Source organism: Suricata suricatta, chromosome 1 (assembly GCF_006229205.1).
Source record: "Suricata suricatta isolate VVHF042 chromosome 1, meerkat_22Aug2017_6uvM2_HiC, whole genome shotgun sequence".
In the NCBI taxonomy this organism is placed as follows: Eukaryota; Metazoa; Chordata; class Mammalia; order Carnivora; family Herpestidae; genus Suricata; species Suricata suricatta.
Window position 1 is genome coordinate 72,420,320 of NC_043700.1, and position 19,263 is coordinate 72,439,582.

At 33.6% G+C, this 19,263-nt stretch overlaps 1 protein-coding gene across 6 annotated transcripts in view; it reads left to right on the forward strand.

Annotated features, from left to right (window-relative positions):
• The window catches only part of LRBA (LPS responsive beige-like anchor protein), a 688,703-nt gene that overhangs the window by 487,049 nt on the left and 182,391 nt on the right, over positions 1–19,263 (forward strand). For all 6 annotated transcript variants that reach the window (XM_029940220.1, XM_029940227.1, XM_029940238.1 and 3 more), the window contains 4 exons: positions 6,687–6,804; positions 8,911–9,013; positions 13,582–13,697; positions 18,219–18,331. In XM_029940220.1, coding sequence (XP_029796080.1) covers positions 6,687–6,804; positions 8,911–9,013; positions 13,582–13,697; positions 18,219–18,331 — 450 coding nt within the window. The remainder of the gene's footprint in view (positions 1–6,686; positions 6,805–8,910; positions 9,014–13,581; positions 13,698–18,218; positions 18,332–19,263) is intronic.

The window sequence follows — 19,263 nt, forward strand, 5'->3', positions numbered from 1 at the left end:
GAAGAGACAGAGCATGAGAGGGGGAGGGTCAGAGAGAGAAGGAGACACAGAATCTGAAACAGGCTCCAGGCTCTGAGCTAGCTGTCAGCACAGAGCCTGATGCGGGGCTCGAACCCACGAATGTGAGATCTGACCTGAGCTGAAGTCGGAGGCTTACCCGACTGAGCCACCCAGGCGCCCCTATGTGCTTTCATTTTAAATGTATTTCAGATATTTACGTTTTTCCATACTAAGATATAATCTTTGTGACTAGTTTATAATCCTGTTTTAAGAATATGGGAAATGAATAGTTTCTTGGCTTTCCTTCCAGTGGTGTCATAGCTTAATTGATGGCATGATTCGTTTGTATTTTGTATATTAAGTTTAAAACATTTTTTGATGTTAAATATATATGTATGTGTGTGTATATATATATATATATATAGTTTGGAAATGGCTTTATTATGAAATTTTAAGTACTCTTGGTGACATACATTATCTAATTTTACTTATTAAATCAAATTATTCAGAAATGAATATGAATTGTCTCAAAGAGTTAAACCTCTCCAAAAATTTACAGATATTTGGCACTAGTTTATACAATGCTAGTCTTAAACATTAAGAATAGTATTTCAGAGTCTTTTACTTATTCTATATATGCAGACACCCATGTAAATGTTTATTTTTGAAGTAAAACATTTTATCACTTTTTAATATTTTCCCATTTAAAATTGTTTTAAAACATTTTAAATTGGCTGAAGGTAGTTTGTATAATTTTTGAATACCAAACCTCTTTTCTTTACTTGAGTGAAGCAATTACAACTTTTTTTAAATGCAACAGGGTGAAGAAGCTTTCATATGTATTCACAGTATACTATTTGAGAGATAGAAGAAAGCATTGTGTGTATTTGATAAAAATAATATATACCTTTTCAGAAGGCACAATTTTCAGATAAAAATTTTAAAGAGGATGAGTTTCATTTTTTCATGTAAAGAAATGCTATATACACGTATATGTGTATATTTGAGTGTATTTGAAATTAAATACTGATTTCTTTCTTCTCTCTTACCTCAACATTTGACTAATAATTTTTTTTAAAAAAGGTGAATTTACTCTTACTATTAATACTAACCATATTAAAACAAAGTGGTAAACATTTAAAGATTGCTTGTGGGCTTAAGCTTTCAAGCTATTTTAGACTGTGGGTCATAACTGGAGAGCAGTGGTAATGATACAGTTTCCATAGCAACTGATTCATTGGAGGGCTAGACCTCTGTCTAGGGTGCTGTCAGTGTATGTAGAGTTTCAGTGAACAGAAAGTCCCAAAGAAGGGTCTGCTTCTACCTAATCCAGTTTTAATTGAACTCTAGAGACTTTGAAGTGAAGCCTCGGACCAGGAATATACTATTCCAATAAGAAATAAACCTCTTGCTTAGCTCGGCCTCAGCTGCATTTCAGTACTGACACCTTTTCCTAATGAATACTTTAAAGAAATGTTATTGTATCAATTCCAGCTACTAACTCTGTTAGTTAAAAGATTTTTTGTTTCTGTTTTAAACCCGCCATCTTGACCGTAAGTATAGAATTTCATTTGTTAATTCTCTTTGAGTCAGGCTAGTTTTCATGTGTGACTTTAATTTTAATATTTTTGGCAATTTTAAATAATCTTGTTTCTTCTCCTGTTTCTCTTTCTCTGAGTTTTAAGACACTAGACCTGGTTATATTTAATTTTGAAAGCACATTACTATCTTGCATTCAATATGAGGCCTAATTTATATCAGGTTTGAAAGCATACAAAGTAATGCTAGATATTATGTATGGATGTATATGTATTAATAGTATAAAATCTGGCATAGGAATGATTAACTTTGAAACAAGGGCAGTGATTGGCTCTGACAAAGGAGGAAAATGGTGTCAGGAAGGGTTATATATGGGAATTTCAGTACTATAAAAAGCTTTATTAATTAAAAAATTTTAATGTTTATTTTATTATTTAAAAATCTTAATGTTTTTTTATTTATTTTTGAGAGACAGAGACAGTGCGAGCAGGGGAGGGTCAGAGAGAGAGGGAGACACAGAATCTGAAGCAGGCTTCAGGCTCTGAGCTGTCAGCACAGAGCCTGATGCGGGGCTGGAACCCATGACCCATGAGATTATGACCTGAGCTGAATAACTGACTGAGCCACCCAGACGCCCCATAAATATTTATTTTTGAGAGACAGACAGAGACAGAGTGAGAGTAGGGAAGGTACAGATATAGAGGGAGACACAGAATCTGAAGCAGACTTTAGACTATGAGCTGTCAGCAAAGAGCCCTAAAGGGGCTTGAACATGAGATCATGACCTGAGCCAAAATCAGAAGCCTAACCAACTGAGTAACCCAGGCACTCCTTAACTTTTAAATATATGCAGTAATGTGGCAAAAAGTTAGGATTTTATAAGGATGAGTGATGAGCACATGTGGCTTATGTCATTTTCTGCAGTTGTGAATATGTTTGATTTGGTCATAAAGGATTTTTTTAAATAATGTTTTATTTATTTTTGAGAGGGGTAGGGCAGAGAGAGAGGGAGACACAGAATCTGAAGACAGCCACCAGGCTCTGAGCTGTCAGCACAGAGCCAGATGGGGGGCTCGAATCCACAGACTATGAGATCATGACCTGAGCCAAACCTGGACACTCAACCGACTGAGCCACTCATGTGCCCCAAAAAGTTTAAAGAAGCATACTACTTCAAGTGAATTATTAAATACCTACATTGCTTAAAGGAGTGGGATATAAATTGAATTTTTTATTAACTGAAAAATTTTCAATACATTACAGTCTTATGATAATGTTTTAATGTACTTATTTCTGTTAATAATTGAAGTATCCTACAATATAAGTATTTCGTTGCATGACCGTGATGGCTGATGGCACCATTATGAGCAGCAGGTCTTCTTTATATAGCTTTAGAGATATAAAAAGTAGAATTTTCATAGCATATTATAGACCTTAGAAGAGCCCTTGTTATTTGTTTTATTTCCTTTTTCACCTATAACCCAAGTACAGGAAGACGAATGTAATTCATTAAAATTCTGATGAGTTGAGTTCTAGTTTAACAAATATTTAAGCGCCTTTTTAGAAATGTGACAATGTAGTATATAAATGTAAGCTCTGTACTTTTAGATTAGAGAATCTGAGAGTAGGCCAGACTCTGCCACTAGCTTTAAGGGATTTTGTATTAACTATTTAATTTTTCTGACTCTCATTTTCCTTATATTGGATAGATTGGAGTATAAAGTGTTAAAGAGCATATATTGGATTTTCTACTATTTGCTAGGTCCAAAATGGCAAATTCAAATGTCAGTGGAAACTAGAGAGATAATAGTAAATGAATGAATGTGTAGACGTGGTGCCAGAATGGTGAATGTGTATCAGTTGTTACCATGTGTCAATAGATCTAGGTTTTCCTGAGAACTAGAAATCTGAATATTAATGTAAATCTCCATTTTTAAGGCATTTTAAACTACCTGAAATTTTGTTAAAATGTCATATGGCCCAAATGAAATGTATTGGGCCATATATGGAGCTTAGGTTGCCATTCATTGACTCATAATCATTCAGAAACATCAACTTTGTGCCAGACATTGTTTTAGAAAATGGAAATAGAGCATACTTAAAGTCTTTGTTCTGGTTGGACTTAGATTCCAGTGCTGAATAGAGGCAACAGAGAAAACATGCAGATACTATAATTGCAAGTAATGATAGATGTTGTGAAGGCAGTATGAGGAGTTTGGGGCGGGAGCAAGAGGTGGTTACAGAGGCAGTGGGGTTTAGATCCAGTGGCTTCTCGGAGGTGACACTGAAGCAAAAATCCAAGGTAAGAATGAGCAGCCACGTGAAGATTTGAGGAGAGGTTTGTCCTCCTCAAGTCAGAGGAGAAAATAAATAAAAGGCCCTCAAGAAGAATGAATTTGTCTCATCATTGAATCCCAGATAATAAATAAACAATTATAAAGAGCTTCCATGTTTATTATGCATGTATATAAAGACACTGGATTGTTATTAAATACATGTGATCTAATTTATATTTTAAACTTTTTAAAAATATTTTTTTTCTTTGGCTCCTCTGGTCATAGTAGACTCTAGAGGTAGGATCAGGAGAAAGACCAAGTAGGAGGACACTATAGACTCTGGAAGCTTGAACTTACGGGTTATGGAAAGAGAAAGAGGTACATGCAACCTCTGCTTTCAGAAAATTTGAGAGTAATGCATACAGCTTTGTCCTCTTTTCCTGTTTATTTCTTTTGCTCTTACTTACGCAGGTATTGGCTATGTGAAGGGAGATTTCCATATCACCAGTTTTAAAACTGAAAGAAAGTTTGATTTGTTGTTTGGTTCTTAGAATTTTTTTTGTTTTTCAAAGAACACTGAGATTTGGAATTGTTCTTTCATTTTTAGATCCTTTGGTGCCAGAAATAGAATTTTTAAAAAAATCAAAATATATACTTAGTTAACTTACCTTTTTTCCCATTATTGCATTTTGCATTGAGGAATATAGATCTGTTTGCAGTTAAGATCTAGAAAATAGAAATGAAAATAGAAAAGAAAGTTTTCATAGGATAAATTCTTACTATTCATTATTTTCCCTTCCCTTGTTTATCCTATCTGTCCCTCCAAAGCAATATCATAATCACATGTCCTTCTATTTGTATTTTTTAATGGTGGTTACTTTTGAGAGGTATATCTTAATTGTTTACTTTGCTTTCATGGATTTTCATCAGGTTTTAGTAAATATGTCTCATTTTCTTTATTAAATTAATATAGTTTGAAGTACTGATGTGGAGAAATTCCACATCTGGGTTTCCCTTTAACACCTTCAAAATTTAGCTTTTGAAATGAACTTTTTAAAAGACAAAACTTGAATAACAAAGCAACAAAGTGGTTTAGGACTAAAGACAGGATTACTTGGAGTTGGCCAAGCATTCTAAGCTAACTGCGTCTGTCACATGGGATGACAAGAATTGTAACAAGTTACTCTGACAACCACCTACTCCATAGAGAGATTATGTTGAGTTCATTTGCAGGTTTGTGTTTAGCCTAGCTGACAAAATGATACTTAACCTCTTATACAGTCAGTCTTTGTGCTTTCTGAATGAGTGACTGTTGCCTTTAAGAGTGACCTTAAAAGTGTGATTTTTTTTTAAAGCTATGAAATGAAATATATATACTTTTGGTGTTTTATTGAAAAATAATTGACATCCCTGTATAAGCTTAAGGAATACAGCATGATGGTTTGGTTTGTATGTATCATGAAGTGATTACCACAATACTTCATGAGTCTTCTTACATAGATACAATTTAAAAAATTTTACACATGTTTTAAAAGTTTGTTTATTATAAGTGAGAGAGTGGAGAAGGGGCAAAGAGAGAGAGGGAGAGAGAGAGTCTTAAGTAGGGTCCATGCTCAGCATAGAGCCCGAAATGGGGGTCAGTCACATGAACCTCAAAATCATGACCTAAACTGAAATAAAAAATCAAATGCCCAAGTGATAGAGAAGTGTACCCAGATACCCCTCATATAAATAAAAATTTTAAAAATAGAAAGAAGGGGGGGAGTTTCTCCTTGCAATAAGAACTCTTAGGATTTACTCTAGGTATATATTTTAAAGTATTTTCAAGGTACCTCTGCAGTAGAATCTTAAAAAAGAAAAACAGAAAACAGAAAATAAATTAATAAACAAAAGGCAAAATCAGACCTATAAATACAGAGAACAAACTGATGGTTGCCAGAGGTTGAGGCCAGTGGGAGGTTAGGCAAAATTGGTGAAGGAGAAGGGAGACACAGGCTTCCAGAAACAGAATGAATAAGTCACAAGAATAAATGGTACCGCGTCAGGAATACAGTAATGATATTGTAATAGCGATATAATGGGGTAGATGGTAGCTACGCTTGTGGTGAACACGGCATAATGTATAAACTTGTCAAATCACTAAGTGGTATGCCTGAAACCAGTATAACATTGTGTTTCAACTGTACTTAAAAAACCTCATATACATAAAAAATATTTCTGATTACACTAAAATCGTTATTATATGAAACGATTGTATACATGATCTATAAGCTTATCGGGCATTTCTTTTGAGGTCTTCTTTTTAAGGTTTTATTTAAAACTTTACTTTCCATAATATGATTCAAAACTCAGTCACTAAATAATGCAATATGTATTTCCTGAAAAGCAATAGGTTACATCACTGCTTTAAAGTTTGTTTTCATTTTTTTTATTTTTGAGACAGAGAGACAGAGCAAGAGAGGGGGAGGGACAGAGAGAGAGGGAGACACAGAATCTGAAGCAGGCTTCAGGCTCTGAGCTGTCAGCACAGAGCCCGATGTGGGGCTCAAACCCACGTACTGCGAGATCATGACCTGACCCAAAGTCAGAGGTTTAACTAACTGAGCTACCCAGGCACCCTTACATCACTGCTTTTAAAAGCGCAAAAATATTTATAAATAGATGTTTTATAATTTTCTTTTACTTTTTCATTTAGCTTCCTTTCCATAAATTGCAATCTTTTTTCTTAGTCTCCAAATTGTTTTGGTATCTGTTTTTTCAGTATTTAGAAATTATTTTTCTTAATGGGGTCTTTCTATTTTATTCAGGGGGAGAAACAACAAGAAAAAAACTCAACTGCTGTGACTTACTTGGGCTTACTTTTTTCACTAGATCCTGGCATATACAGAAGGGTTGCATGGAAAATGGCTGTTCACAGAGATACGATCAATCTTTTCTCGTCGTTATCTTTTGCAAAATACAGCCCTGGAGATCTTTATGGCAAACAGAGGTAATATGTTTCAGAAGTAAATTCTTATAACGCTAACCTCTTTCAGACTTCATTTTTGAACATACCGTATTGTTTCCAGTAAGGTAGTAATTTGTAGTCTAATCTCTGTCATACTGACCTCGTGTTTTGAACCACATGCATCTTCATGCGCTCCCCCACTCCGATTGTGCTTAGAATTGTTTGTAGTAATTTTAGTCTTTTGGCCATATCACAATTAGTGCAAAATTTTCTAAATATGGTGAATAACTAACCATTTAATTCGTTGAGTTTTGATATTCTCAATATTTCTCTGATGCTTAAACTCCTTCTGGAAGGTGGATGCATTTAGAGAGGGGAGAGGGTAATCAAATGATTCATATATTTATTCAATCTTTTGTCTAATCTATTGCCATTTATAAAGGGACCATCAGAAAATGGTACTCAAGTGTCCTGGTTGCTATGTATTACATCATTCTTGAAAGAACTTAAATTCAATTTGTGGGTTTAAAATGGAACTTGGTAAAATTCATTAAGACGAGAAGGAGAGACAAGGTGAACTTGAAGTAAAAGCATTGTTGGGGATGAGTGGAGACCTTCAAGGGAAAATAATATAAAGCCTAGTGACTTACTGTGCACACTCCTTATATATAAGTAGATTAAAGTTTTATTTTTCTTATTCTGTAATCTACAAGTTGTCATTTAAAAAATCTACACATAATAATGTATGTTCCATGCACACATCATTTTCCCTGTATGGAATCATGTGTCTTTAGAGAATACAAATTTCTTTAGGTAATAATGTTTTTCCCTTTCCTATTTGGTCTCCTCCTTTATACATACTTCTTTTTCCTAATATAAACATTATTTTTTCAGATAAATAATCAAGTGAATGTTTCACACTTTAGTTCAGCCTGCATTCTTGCTGTCCCAAAGGGATTTTGTTTCAGTCTTGCAATATTTGTTATTTGCTCATCCTCATTCATTTTTCTCCTTTAAAGTTTCTTATGCATCCTTGCTATTGTATGTGTGTTTTTCTTACGCCTTTCCCCCAGGGCCTTGGGTTATCTGCCATAAGTTAATGATAGTTCTGTTGTTGCCGTTTTCCCCATATTCAGTGTAATAATGGATATATAGGGATGGCTTATTTAAAAAGTATGTTGAATATGTGTATGACAGTTCCAAATATGTTTTAGATGCTTAGTGGAGGACCATGTGCTTATTTACCTGAAACATGTTGGTAATGTCAGTATTTAAAGCTGTACCAAATTGACAGATTTTTTTGGACTGAAGAATTTTTTTAAGCTAGGTGAGAATAAGGATCATTTTCTAGAGTACTTCAAGCTTATATATGGTCATGATATTGCAATTAGTGTAATTAAAATTTTAAGACTGTCCAATTTAATATCTTCAAACTTTTCTCTCATGACATTCTTATTTTCATATTTCTTAAGGATGAAAATTTATAGATGACTATAATTAACATTTGTATACTGAATAGTTTTATGTATATTGATATATATTTCTTGATATTCTCAAAATGTGTAATTATTGAAATAGAAATGATTAGAAAACATTTAAATTTGATTATTATCTATAGAGGAGTGTTTTCCTTTAGATCACACATTGTTCTATTTTATGTGAACATATAAATTAAAAAGATAAACATTGTAAAGAGAATAATTTTTGAACTCTTCATCATTGGAAATAAAAGTGACAATTTATTACTTATATCTATAGTTTTTGATGTTAGATTGTTAACTATAATACTTTAAAACTTTAAATATTGATTTATAGAAACTCAAAGATCTATATTTAACCTACTAAAATTCAATTTTGTAAATTTAAAGTTGTAGCTAGATAATCTCAGCTTCATTTCACATAGATGCAATAACAATTTTTAGAACTTCTGACAGCAGTTAGAGAAAACTGTCTATAGTTAAGGAGTTTATAAATAAAATGAACATCATCTCTGGAATATTAATGCTAAAGCTTGATATGCACTATAATAAAGGTAATAGGGCAAGAATTGTACACCTTAACTAAGAGTAAATATTTATTAGTCCAGAAGTCAGTTTTCCAAGAAGGAAGCTATATTGTGTTCTAACTTCTAAAAATTATTTTTTATAGTTGCTGTAATGTTCAATTTCCCAGACCCTGCAACAGTAAAGAAAGTAGTTAACTATCTACCTCGTGTTGGTATTGGAACCAGTTTTGGGTTGCCTCAAACCAGGTAATGTTTTATGAGAAAGTTTTGTAAAATAATCTGTATTAATATTTTTCTTATTTGCTTTTAAATGTTTTGAATTTGTTTTCAATGCATAATCTTCTGTTCTGTGTTTCACAGTAAATGATGGTTATTAATGCTTTGAGTCAGCTGAACTTCTGTCTGATAAAAAACTAGAAAGAGTAGAGCAAATGTAAACCAAAGTAGGTTGAAAGAGAATAATAAACATAAAAGCAGAACATTAATCAAATATGAACAAAAATAATGAAGAAAAATCAATACAATGATAAGTTGTTTCTCTGAAGGATTAATACGTGTAGTATGCATATCTCTATCTATCTCTCTCTATATATGGCTTGTGAAGGAAAAGAAGACACAAATTGCCAATATCAAGAATGGAAGAGGGTATATCACAACAGATCCTACAGATGTTAAAGGAAAATACTGACATCTGAACAAATCTGTGCTAGACAAGTTAGGTGAAATGGACAGATTCCTTAAGAAATAGATACGTTTAATACCTTTACAGAGGAAATTGAATTTGTAGTTAAAGGTCTTCTGACAGAGAATATTCCCAGCTCAAATGGTTTCATTGGTTAATTCTATAAAATATTTGATGAAAAATTAATACCATTTCTAAGCAAACTATTACAGAAAATAGAAAAGAAGGATAAATTTTTAAGTTATTCTGTGAGGCCAGCATTACATGAATTCCAATCCCACATGAAAGCATTAACAGAAAAGGAAATGACAGATCATCTTGATTGGAAAAGAATAAAACTGTCCTATCAAGTCTGTTCTTCATAGGCTGCTTAAATGTCTGCATGACATGGGAGCTGAGTTTCCCAGAGTAAAAGATCCGAAAGAGAATGAGGCAGAAGCCCCAATGTCTCTTTATGACCTACCATTGATAGGAAAGAGTAGGTCATTAATTCTGCTACATTGTATTTGTCATAAATGAGTCTTTAAATATAGCCCAGGCTCCAGAGAAGGGGAAAAGCTCCACTTCTTCAAGTGGAAAGTATCGAAGAATTTATAGACATATTTAAAAACTACCACAGGGTATAACTCTTATGTAAAGAGGGCACCTAAATTGACCCTTCTAGAGTATAAGCAATAGTTGCTTTATAATGCCAGTTAAGTTTTTGATTGGATAATTTTATAATTTAATGAGGAATTTCAGGCTCAGAATGAACCTTATAACCTAAGACAGGCATAGTAAATTTATTTATCGTAATAGTCTTATTCATCAACAGGCGTGTTTTCATACTTGGGAAATCTTAATATTTCCCACAGGTCATGAAAGCTAAAAGACGGTTAATTCATTAAATTAGCAATTTAAATAGGTCTTAAATAGTGAAAGTGTGCCTGTCATCCAATAGTGTACAAGATAGATACCATCTTACCCAGGCATGTTTTAACAGATAGGCAAACAAAATAAGTAATTGTGTAAGTGACAGGAGGGATATAATTAGGGTGTAGTAATAATGATTAGTGGAGTAGAAATGGAATGATTTGGATTAGGGGGTCAGAAATGTCTTCCTGTGTGACTTTTAAGGGTTGATTTGAAAGAATAGAATCAGCTTACCTTTGAAAGAGGGAAGGCATATGCAAAGGCCCTGGAAATAAGGTGAAGTTCCTTAAAAAACAAATATGCAAACAAAGGAATGTTTTAAGGAATGTTGGAAGGTAGATATCATTGGAACTTAGTGATCTTGGGAAGAGAGGTTCAGTTCAGAGATAGGAGTTGATAGTGGAATTCCAGATGATATTTGGTGCTGATAGTGCAGTTGAAGAGAGACATTTTTGTTTAGAAATTTTGAGGATATACAGTTTGTGTGACTTAGAGATTAGTTAGGTAATGAGGATAAAAGAAGGGGTTGTCCAGTATGTTTTGCCAAGTTTCAGTTTATTCCACTGAATGGCATTTACTGATGTTGGGAACCCTGGAGAAGAAATAGTTGTATGTATATCCCCCCAAGAGTGGGGTTGGGGTTGTGGAGAGGAGGTGGATGGACAGATTATGAGACATTTATTTTAGATCTATTGAAATTGAAACTCCTGAGGAATGTCCATACTGGAATGTTGAATAGGAAGTTAGAGCTCAAGAGAAAATACAGTATTTGGGAAACTCTTAATGTTAAAGACTGAATGCTTTCCCCTAAGATCAGGAAGGCTAGAATATCTCCCATTTTCACCATTTCTATCAGTATTATATTGGAAATTTCAGGCTGTATAGTAAGAAAGGAAGAGGAGGGAGCAATTAAAGAAAGGCATCCAGATTGGAAAGTTGGAAAAAGTGTCTTCATCCCTAGATGACAAGAGAAGTGTAAGATTTGTACAATGAAAACTAAAATATGGGTGATAGAAATTAAAGACAGCAAATAAATGAGGCATTCCATATTTATGGGTCAGAAGATATTCAGTATGATTAAGATGTCAGTTCTCCTCAGGTCTATAAATTCAATGCAATCCCTGTCAAAATCTAGCAAATTATTTGGAGATATTGAGAAACTGAAATGCAGTGGATTCGAACTGCCAAAACAACAACATTGAAACAGAAGAACAGTTAGAGGACTCCCACTACCTGATTTCAAAACAAAAACCAACTATAAAGCTACAGTGATCAAGATGTTCTGGTGTTTATAAAAAGATGGGCATATAAATCAGTGAAATAAAATCGAGAATACAGAAATAAATATTGTCAGTTATTTTTCAACAAAGGTGTTAATAAAATTCAGTGAGGAAAGGATAATCTTTAAGACAGTTGGATAGTTACATGCAAGAAAATGAACATCAACACTTTACCACACAGCCTTCATAAAAAATTAGCTCAAAGTGTGTCATAAACCTAAATTTAAGAGCTAAAACTAAAAAAATTCAAAATTCAAAATACAGGAGAAAAGCGTCATGACCTTTGAGTAAGCAAAGAGTTCTCAGACTTGACACCAAAAGCATAACTCATAAAAGATAAAATTGAGAAATTGGATTTAATAAAAAATTAAGACTGTTCTGCTTTAAAGGACACCACTGAGTATATGAAAAGCAAAGATCTAGACTGAAAATACTTCTACATAATGTATCTGATAAAGATTTTGTATATTCAGAATATATACAAAACTCTTAGAACTCAGTAACCTCAATGAATACAAGAAGGAAAGATTTAAATAGTCATTTCACCAATACAGGCACACAAATGGTTCATAAACTTTGAAAAGTTGCTCAACAGTGTACATTAAAACTAAAAGATACCATTTTACAGTCAACTGGAATTGTTGCAGTAAACAATATATGCAACAGCAAGGATTGGCAGAGATGTGAAAAATTGGAACCTCCATGTTTTGCTTCTTGGAATGGAAGAGAATTTGGCAGTTTCTCAAGAAGTTAAACTGAACCTACAACTCAGCATTTACACCCCTAGGATTCTACTCTCACTTCAGAGATGAGAACATATATTCATATAAAGATATTTATGAATATTCGTAGTAATACAAACTGGAATAATAATAAGAATCTAAAACTGGGAACAATCTAAATATCCATCAACTGGCGAATGGCTTTTTAAAATGTATATTCCATGCTCATATGCTGGAATACTATTTAGCAATCAAAAGAAATGAATTATTCATACCATGCTGCCACATTGATGAATCTCAAAAACATTATGGTTAGTGAAGAAACCTGATGCAGACTTTATGATGTAGGATTCCACTTATCTGAAATGTCCAGGAAAGGCAAGTTTATAGAGATAGAAAGTATATTGATAGTAGCCTAGAGCTGAGGGTAGGAACAGGGATTAACTAAACAGGCAGAAGGCAAGTTTTTGTGTGGTGAAATGTTCTGAAGTACGCTGTGCTAATATACTCACAACTCTGGAAATTTATTAGTAAATTATTGAATAGTACACTTGCATGGGTAAATTTTACTATATGTAAATTATACCTTTGAATAACACTTAAAAATATAGTTATCTTGCCCTTGGTGGTAGGAAGAACTATGACAGCATACTTCTGTGAGATTATGGACTCTAAATGTAATAATTAATCTGCCACCTATTTTCCACTGCTACTTAGTATGAGTCAGTTGCATCTTTTGTTATTTACATTGCATTAAGAAAACACAGAAAAGTTGGTCTTCTGTTATTAAGCTGTATAAAAAAAAATTATAGTTTCTCTTACCTTTATCCCACCCCCTGAATAGACACATAGAATTTAGAATCCTTCTTTCCCCATCATAAAGTGTATACAAAAATAGTAGTTAAATTTAAAATGTACAATGTGTTATCTTTAAGAAAACTATTAATATTGATAAAGTGAATAAAATTTTATATGTATTTCTCACTTACAATTCCTTTTATATCAGTAAATCAGTACGTTATTAATCATACTATTATTAATCAATATTTATGGAGCATTGAAATGTTTCTTGTATTCATTAGTATAACATGAATAGAACTTTTCAGAATATACAGATATCATTTTGTATATAAACATATAGAATAAGTACAGATATTCATTATTATTGTGATGTAATTAAGTTTAAATTGATTCTACACCAAATTCTGTATTTTGCAGGCGTATCTCATTAGCTAGTCCTCGTCAGCTTTTCAAAGCTTCTAATATGACCCAGCGATGGCAACATAGAGAGATTTCAAATTTTGAGTACTTGATGTTTCTCAACACGATAGCAGGTAATCTGGCTCACATTTTGACTTGTTTCAAATGATAAATATTTTTTAAATGGTAAATTATTAATTGTGATATTATCTTGAGTACTGGTATAAATATCTTACTTTTATTTTTCCTTTTTTAAAGTTTACTTATTTATTTGGGGGCTCGGGTGGGGGGGAGAGAGGGAGAGAGGGAGAGAGGGAGAGGGAGAGGGAGAGGGAGAGAGAGAGAGAGAGAGAGAGAGAGAAAGGGAGAGCATCACCAGTGCAGAACCTGATATAAGGCTTGAACTCACAAACTGTGAGATCATGGCTTGAGCTGAGGTCAGCCACTTAACTGACAGAGCCACCCAGGTGCTCCCTACTTTTATTTTCATTATTACCACATGTGTACCTTATCAAGAGTAATTTTAATAATAGCCTTTACAGTTTTACATGTGAACAGCTGGCTACTTGAGAAAATTAAAAATGGGTATACACGCTTTTTCCAAAGATATAAAATGAAAATGTACAATGTACAAATTCTTACTAATACAGTAAGAATGAATGCATTATGGAATAGTAGAAATGTAAAACCATATAAAATCTTAAGAACTTGTTAATAATAACTTAACATGAATATTATATGATGAAACAAAAAAGAAAAAAGAAAACTGTGGGTAAAATATTAAGTAAAGGAATATTTACATTATGACCAATATAAGAAACTCTGAAGAGTAAATGGTTCTATAAAAGTTCTGTAATCATGTAGTATTACTGAACATCACCCACTGAAGCTGTTCTGTTTGAAAGAAAGAATAGAACTATGTCATTACTTTTCATTTGTGATAACTAGAATAAAGAAAACATGTTGAATGTATTTTTGTGACATTTGAGATTCACTTCAACAAACTGACACAGTTTATATTTGAGGCACAAAGATACAGAGAGAAGTTATTTTAAGTATGTATGTAAGCATTTACATGATTCTATAGCAAAGGTGTATTCAAAGTACTATGGAGACAAAAAGGGCAGAGAGAAAAGGAATTCTGTTATACTCATCCAGTTGATGGGAGTAAGGAAAAAATTAGGAAAGATTTCATGTTCATATAAGGATGGATATTACTTTAGGGGCACCTGGGTGGCTTAGTCGGTTAAGCATCTGCCTTTGGCTTATGTCATGATCTCACAGTTCATGAGTTTGAGCTTCACATCAGGCTCTGTGCAGACAGCTCAGAGCCTAGAGCCTACTTCAGATTCTGTCTGTCTGTCTGTCTGTCTCTCTACCTCTCCCCCACTCACACTCTGTGTCTCTCTCTCTCAAAAACAAACATTAAAATAATTTAAAAAGAAAAGAATGGAGGTGGCAGTTGGAGATTAGAGGTCATGCCATGTAAACCTGAAGGCATAAGGAAGCATACAAAGATGGGAAAATATGAAATATAGCTTGAGAATAGTATAGTTTATGCATATGTATATGCATGTGTGCATGTAACGTATATATTTATAAAAGTATAATGAGAAAGAAAACTAAAATGTTGGTATGGAGATACATTGTGGAAGATTTTCTGTCAGTTTCAGGAATTAGCAGTCTATTCATTGGGAAGCTTGCAAGATTTTGAGCAAATAAGTGATATTAGAACTATCCGGAAAGATAACTTGGAGGCAGAATGAAGGATAAACTGGAGTGGAGAGAAACGAGGCAGAGACCACAGTCAGGAAGTAATTATATATGTTAAAAAGGGTGGGCTTGCATTAGAGAGGTGACAGTGGGAATTTAAGGATTATATAACATAAGATTTACAAGGCACAACACATTTGCCATCCAGCTGACGAAATGTAGAGGGTAAATGGGAAGAAAGTGTTACAAAAGGCTTCCAGGCTTCTGGCCTGAATCATTAGGAAAATGGTGGTGCCATTAACAGAAAGGAAATGAGAAAAAATTGGTCTAGGGAAAGATGATGATTTTACTGTGTAGATAGACATCCAAGTTAAGATATTAAAAAGAATTTTTAGAAGTATAAGTCAAAGAGGGTATTTGGAATTTGGAGATAGGACATTGAATTTCATCTGCATAGATAGAAACTCACCAGGAATGAATTGAGATTACCAAGCCAGATAATATAGAAAGCAGTGAACCCAGATCTAGGAATGTTCTTGTGCATGGCAAGAAGACAAAGGGAAAATTAGTAAAGAAGAGAAGAGAATGAATGATCCCAGAGTTTATAGACTTAGTAGGAGAAGGACTGAGGTACAGCCAAAGTCTTGAGAGGCAATGGAAGAGAGAGGTAGAAAGGTCTTGGTCACTTGTATCAAATGTTATTAGAGAGGTATGAGAGAATTAAGAATGAGTACTGGCGATGCCTTTAGCTTTGGCATTTGGGAATGTGTTGGTTACTTTGTAGAGGTTTATTTAATTTTATTACTTTAAACTTTATTTATGTATTTTGAGAGAGGGAAGGGGGGAGGGTGATAGGAAGGGAAGGGGAGAGAGAGAGAGAATGTGAGTGGGGTAGAGTCTGAGAGGGGGAGAGAGAGAGAGGAGAGAGAGTGAGAGGAGAGAGAGAGAGAGAGAGAGAGAGAGAGGAGAGAGAGAGAAGAGAGAGAGAATCCCAAGCGGGCTACTGAGCTTTTGAACTGACGAATTGTGAGATCATGACCTGAGCTGACATCAAGAGTTAGGCCCTTAACTTGACTGAGCCACCACCCAGGTGCCCCTCTCGGGGTTCATTTTAAAAGCAAACAAAAAGGTTGAGGTTGACTGTAAGAACTGAATGGTTGGAGATGAAATGAGAACATTAGATGTAGATTATAATCTTCTTGTGTAATAGTAAAAAGAGAATGGGAAAGGCAAAAGTGAAAAACCATGAAAGAGGGTCAGAGAGGTAAAGTAACAGTGCAAGTTATGAGTGAGACAGGCTCAAGAGCTCAGGTGAACCAGAAATTTATTTTGAATAGTTTTTATGTACTTGAGAAAGTGGGTTGAGCCTCATGTTATTTAAGATTTCTTTTATGCTATTTTCTGTGATTTATATATAGGTTGTCATGACACTGTGACACATTTCCCAAAAGGAAGTCCATCAGGCATTCAATAACTGTATAAAGAATTAAACTTAGTAAAAGTCTATCTACAGAGAGCTGGTTGCATATTATTTTTTTTGTGGATATAATGAATTTGTTTACTTAAGTAGAATGGACAAGATGATGATTTTACTAACATGTTTACTAACATCTCAATCAGAAGAAGAGGAAAATGGAGAGAATAAAAATAGACTATTTTTTGCTGTTTAGTTTGGTTACTTTTTTTCTGGGAGAAATTAAAATTGACTAAAATAGGTAGTCACATAATGACCTCTGAATTAAAATTGTTCTAGTTTTGTTAAGACTGTTTCCAGGTCAGTCAAGGAGGAACTGTGTTACTCTAATAGTCCTCAAGATGCAGAGAGTGAAAGAAAGTTTAAAAACATCAAATCATAAGGAAGGCTCAGATACCAAGCATCTGTGTGAAGAACTACTTTAATATTCAGGTCTATATTCATATGACATCAGCATATATTTGAGAAAGAGAAGAAATGATAGAATACACAATAAGAAAAGAATTCAACCAATATTAACATACTTGTGTCCCTTACATTTCAGTGGTAAAAGTCTGTTCACATTAAATCTAACTAAAAATAGATTTTAGGCTAGTAAATAGTGGAGCTGGGATTCAAATGCTAGTGTTTTGGTGTTAGAAACAATGATTTCATTCACAGTGCTGTCTTTCTAAAATAGTTATATCCAGAAAACTGCTGCATATATGTAGAAGGTCTATCTCATCCTTTGTTTTATTCATATTTTTAATAGACCTAAATGTGTCATTGAATGACATTAGTTTAGAAGAATTGTAGAAGAGTATGTGGCAGCACTTAGGAGTGGGGGAAATCCAACAGTGATGGTGCTGCACATTATATTCAGAGGATCATATAATTTGAAAGCTGTTAGAGAAATCTTACAGTTTTTAGTACAACTCCCTCATTTTACAGATGACTAATGAATGTCCACAGGGGGTAAGTCACTTCAATGTGGTCGATTAGTTGCTTGATTGGTTGGTTAATTAATGACAGAGAAAGGATTCTTGTTTTGAAAAGCTCTATGAGAATTGAAACTTTTTTAAGTGTTGGTAAGAAATATTTTGTTTGGTGCAGGCCTTCAAGTAATAAAAAACAGTCAAGTGTATTTTATAAGAACATAAACCTGGGGCCAGAGTATCTGGGTTTGAATATGATGTGGCCATTACTAGTTAGATGGTTTAAGGCAAGTTTTCAACCTTTCATTAAGTCTCAATTTTTTATCTGTAAAATGGGGGATGATAATTCTATAAGTTTATTATAGTATTGAATTAAATAATACATATATAACACTTTTTACTGGCACTCAAAAAGTTCACTTGTTCTTGTTATTTTTAGTAAATGATATCCCTGAGTCTGTTTTATTTTCTCCTTCTAAATGGAGTGACCTTGTTCTCTCTCTCTCTCTCTCTCTCTCTCTCTCTCTCTCTCTCTCTCTCTGTCTCTCTCTCAGGACGGAGTTACAATGACTTAAATCAGTATCCAGTGTTTCCCTGGGTCATCACTAATTATGAATCAGAAGAACTGGATCTTACCTTGCCAAGTAACTTCAGAGATTTATCCAAGGTAATTTTTTAGTAATCATCTGAAACAAAGTTGCTTGCATATAACAATAATTTGATTATCTTTAATTTTCACATTACCTTGTAATAATCTTTTAATATAACTGTAACTGTAGTATATTTATCTTTTCAATGTATTTTCACTTTTTCAAAGTGAAATTTAAAATTGAATTTAAAATTTAAATTTAAAACTGAAAAATTTGGAAAAATGGATGATAGAAATTGATAACAATTAAAAGTATTAACAGTTGTATTCCTTTTCCATACATATTTAGGAAGACATTATTCTAAAATATTAACTTCTTTTAAGGGTGTTGGTAATTGATAAAACATGTGAGTAAATCATGGCTACTTCTCACCAGCACTTTTATAAAAAGACAGGTAACTCTTCTACACGTCTTCAGGTGTCATACCAGACCTCTTTGCCACCTCAAAATCAATCCTCTTTAAATCTAATTTTGAGTTATATAAATCCAGTGCTTTAAACCTTTCTTGACTTACAGTTATTCTTTTTTTTTTACCTTATTAAAAACTTTATTTTAATGTTTGTTTATTTTTGAGAGAGAGAGAGAGAAAGACAGAGTGTGAGTAGGGGCGGGGCAGAAAGAGAGGGAGACAGAATCCAAAGCAGCTCCAGACTCGAACCCATGGACCATGAGATCATGACCTGAGCCAAAGTCAGATGCTCAACTGACTGGGCCACCCAGGTGTCCCTTGACTTACAGTTATTCTAACTGTAGAATAATTCTTTTTCGATTCAGCATTTTGGTTTCTTTGCCTTTTCTGTTGGCTCTCGACTTTGTGAATGACTGACTCTAGTCCTTTAGGTCACCCCCTCATAGAGACCATTACTATTTTTCTTCCCTGATATTCTGATGTTTCTTTCATAGCACCTAAATATCTTGCATTTTAATACCCTTCTACCTATTTGTTTTG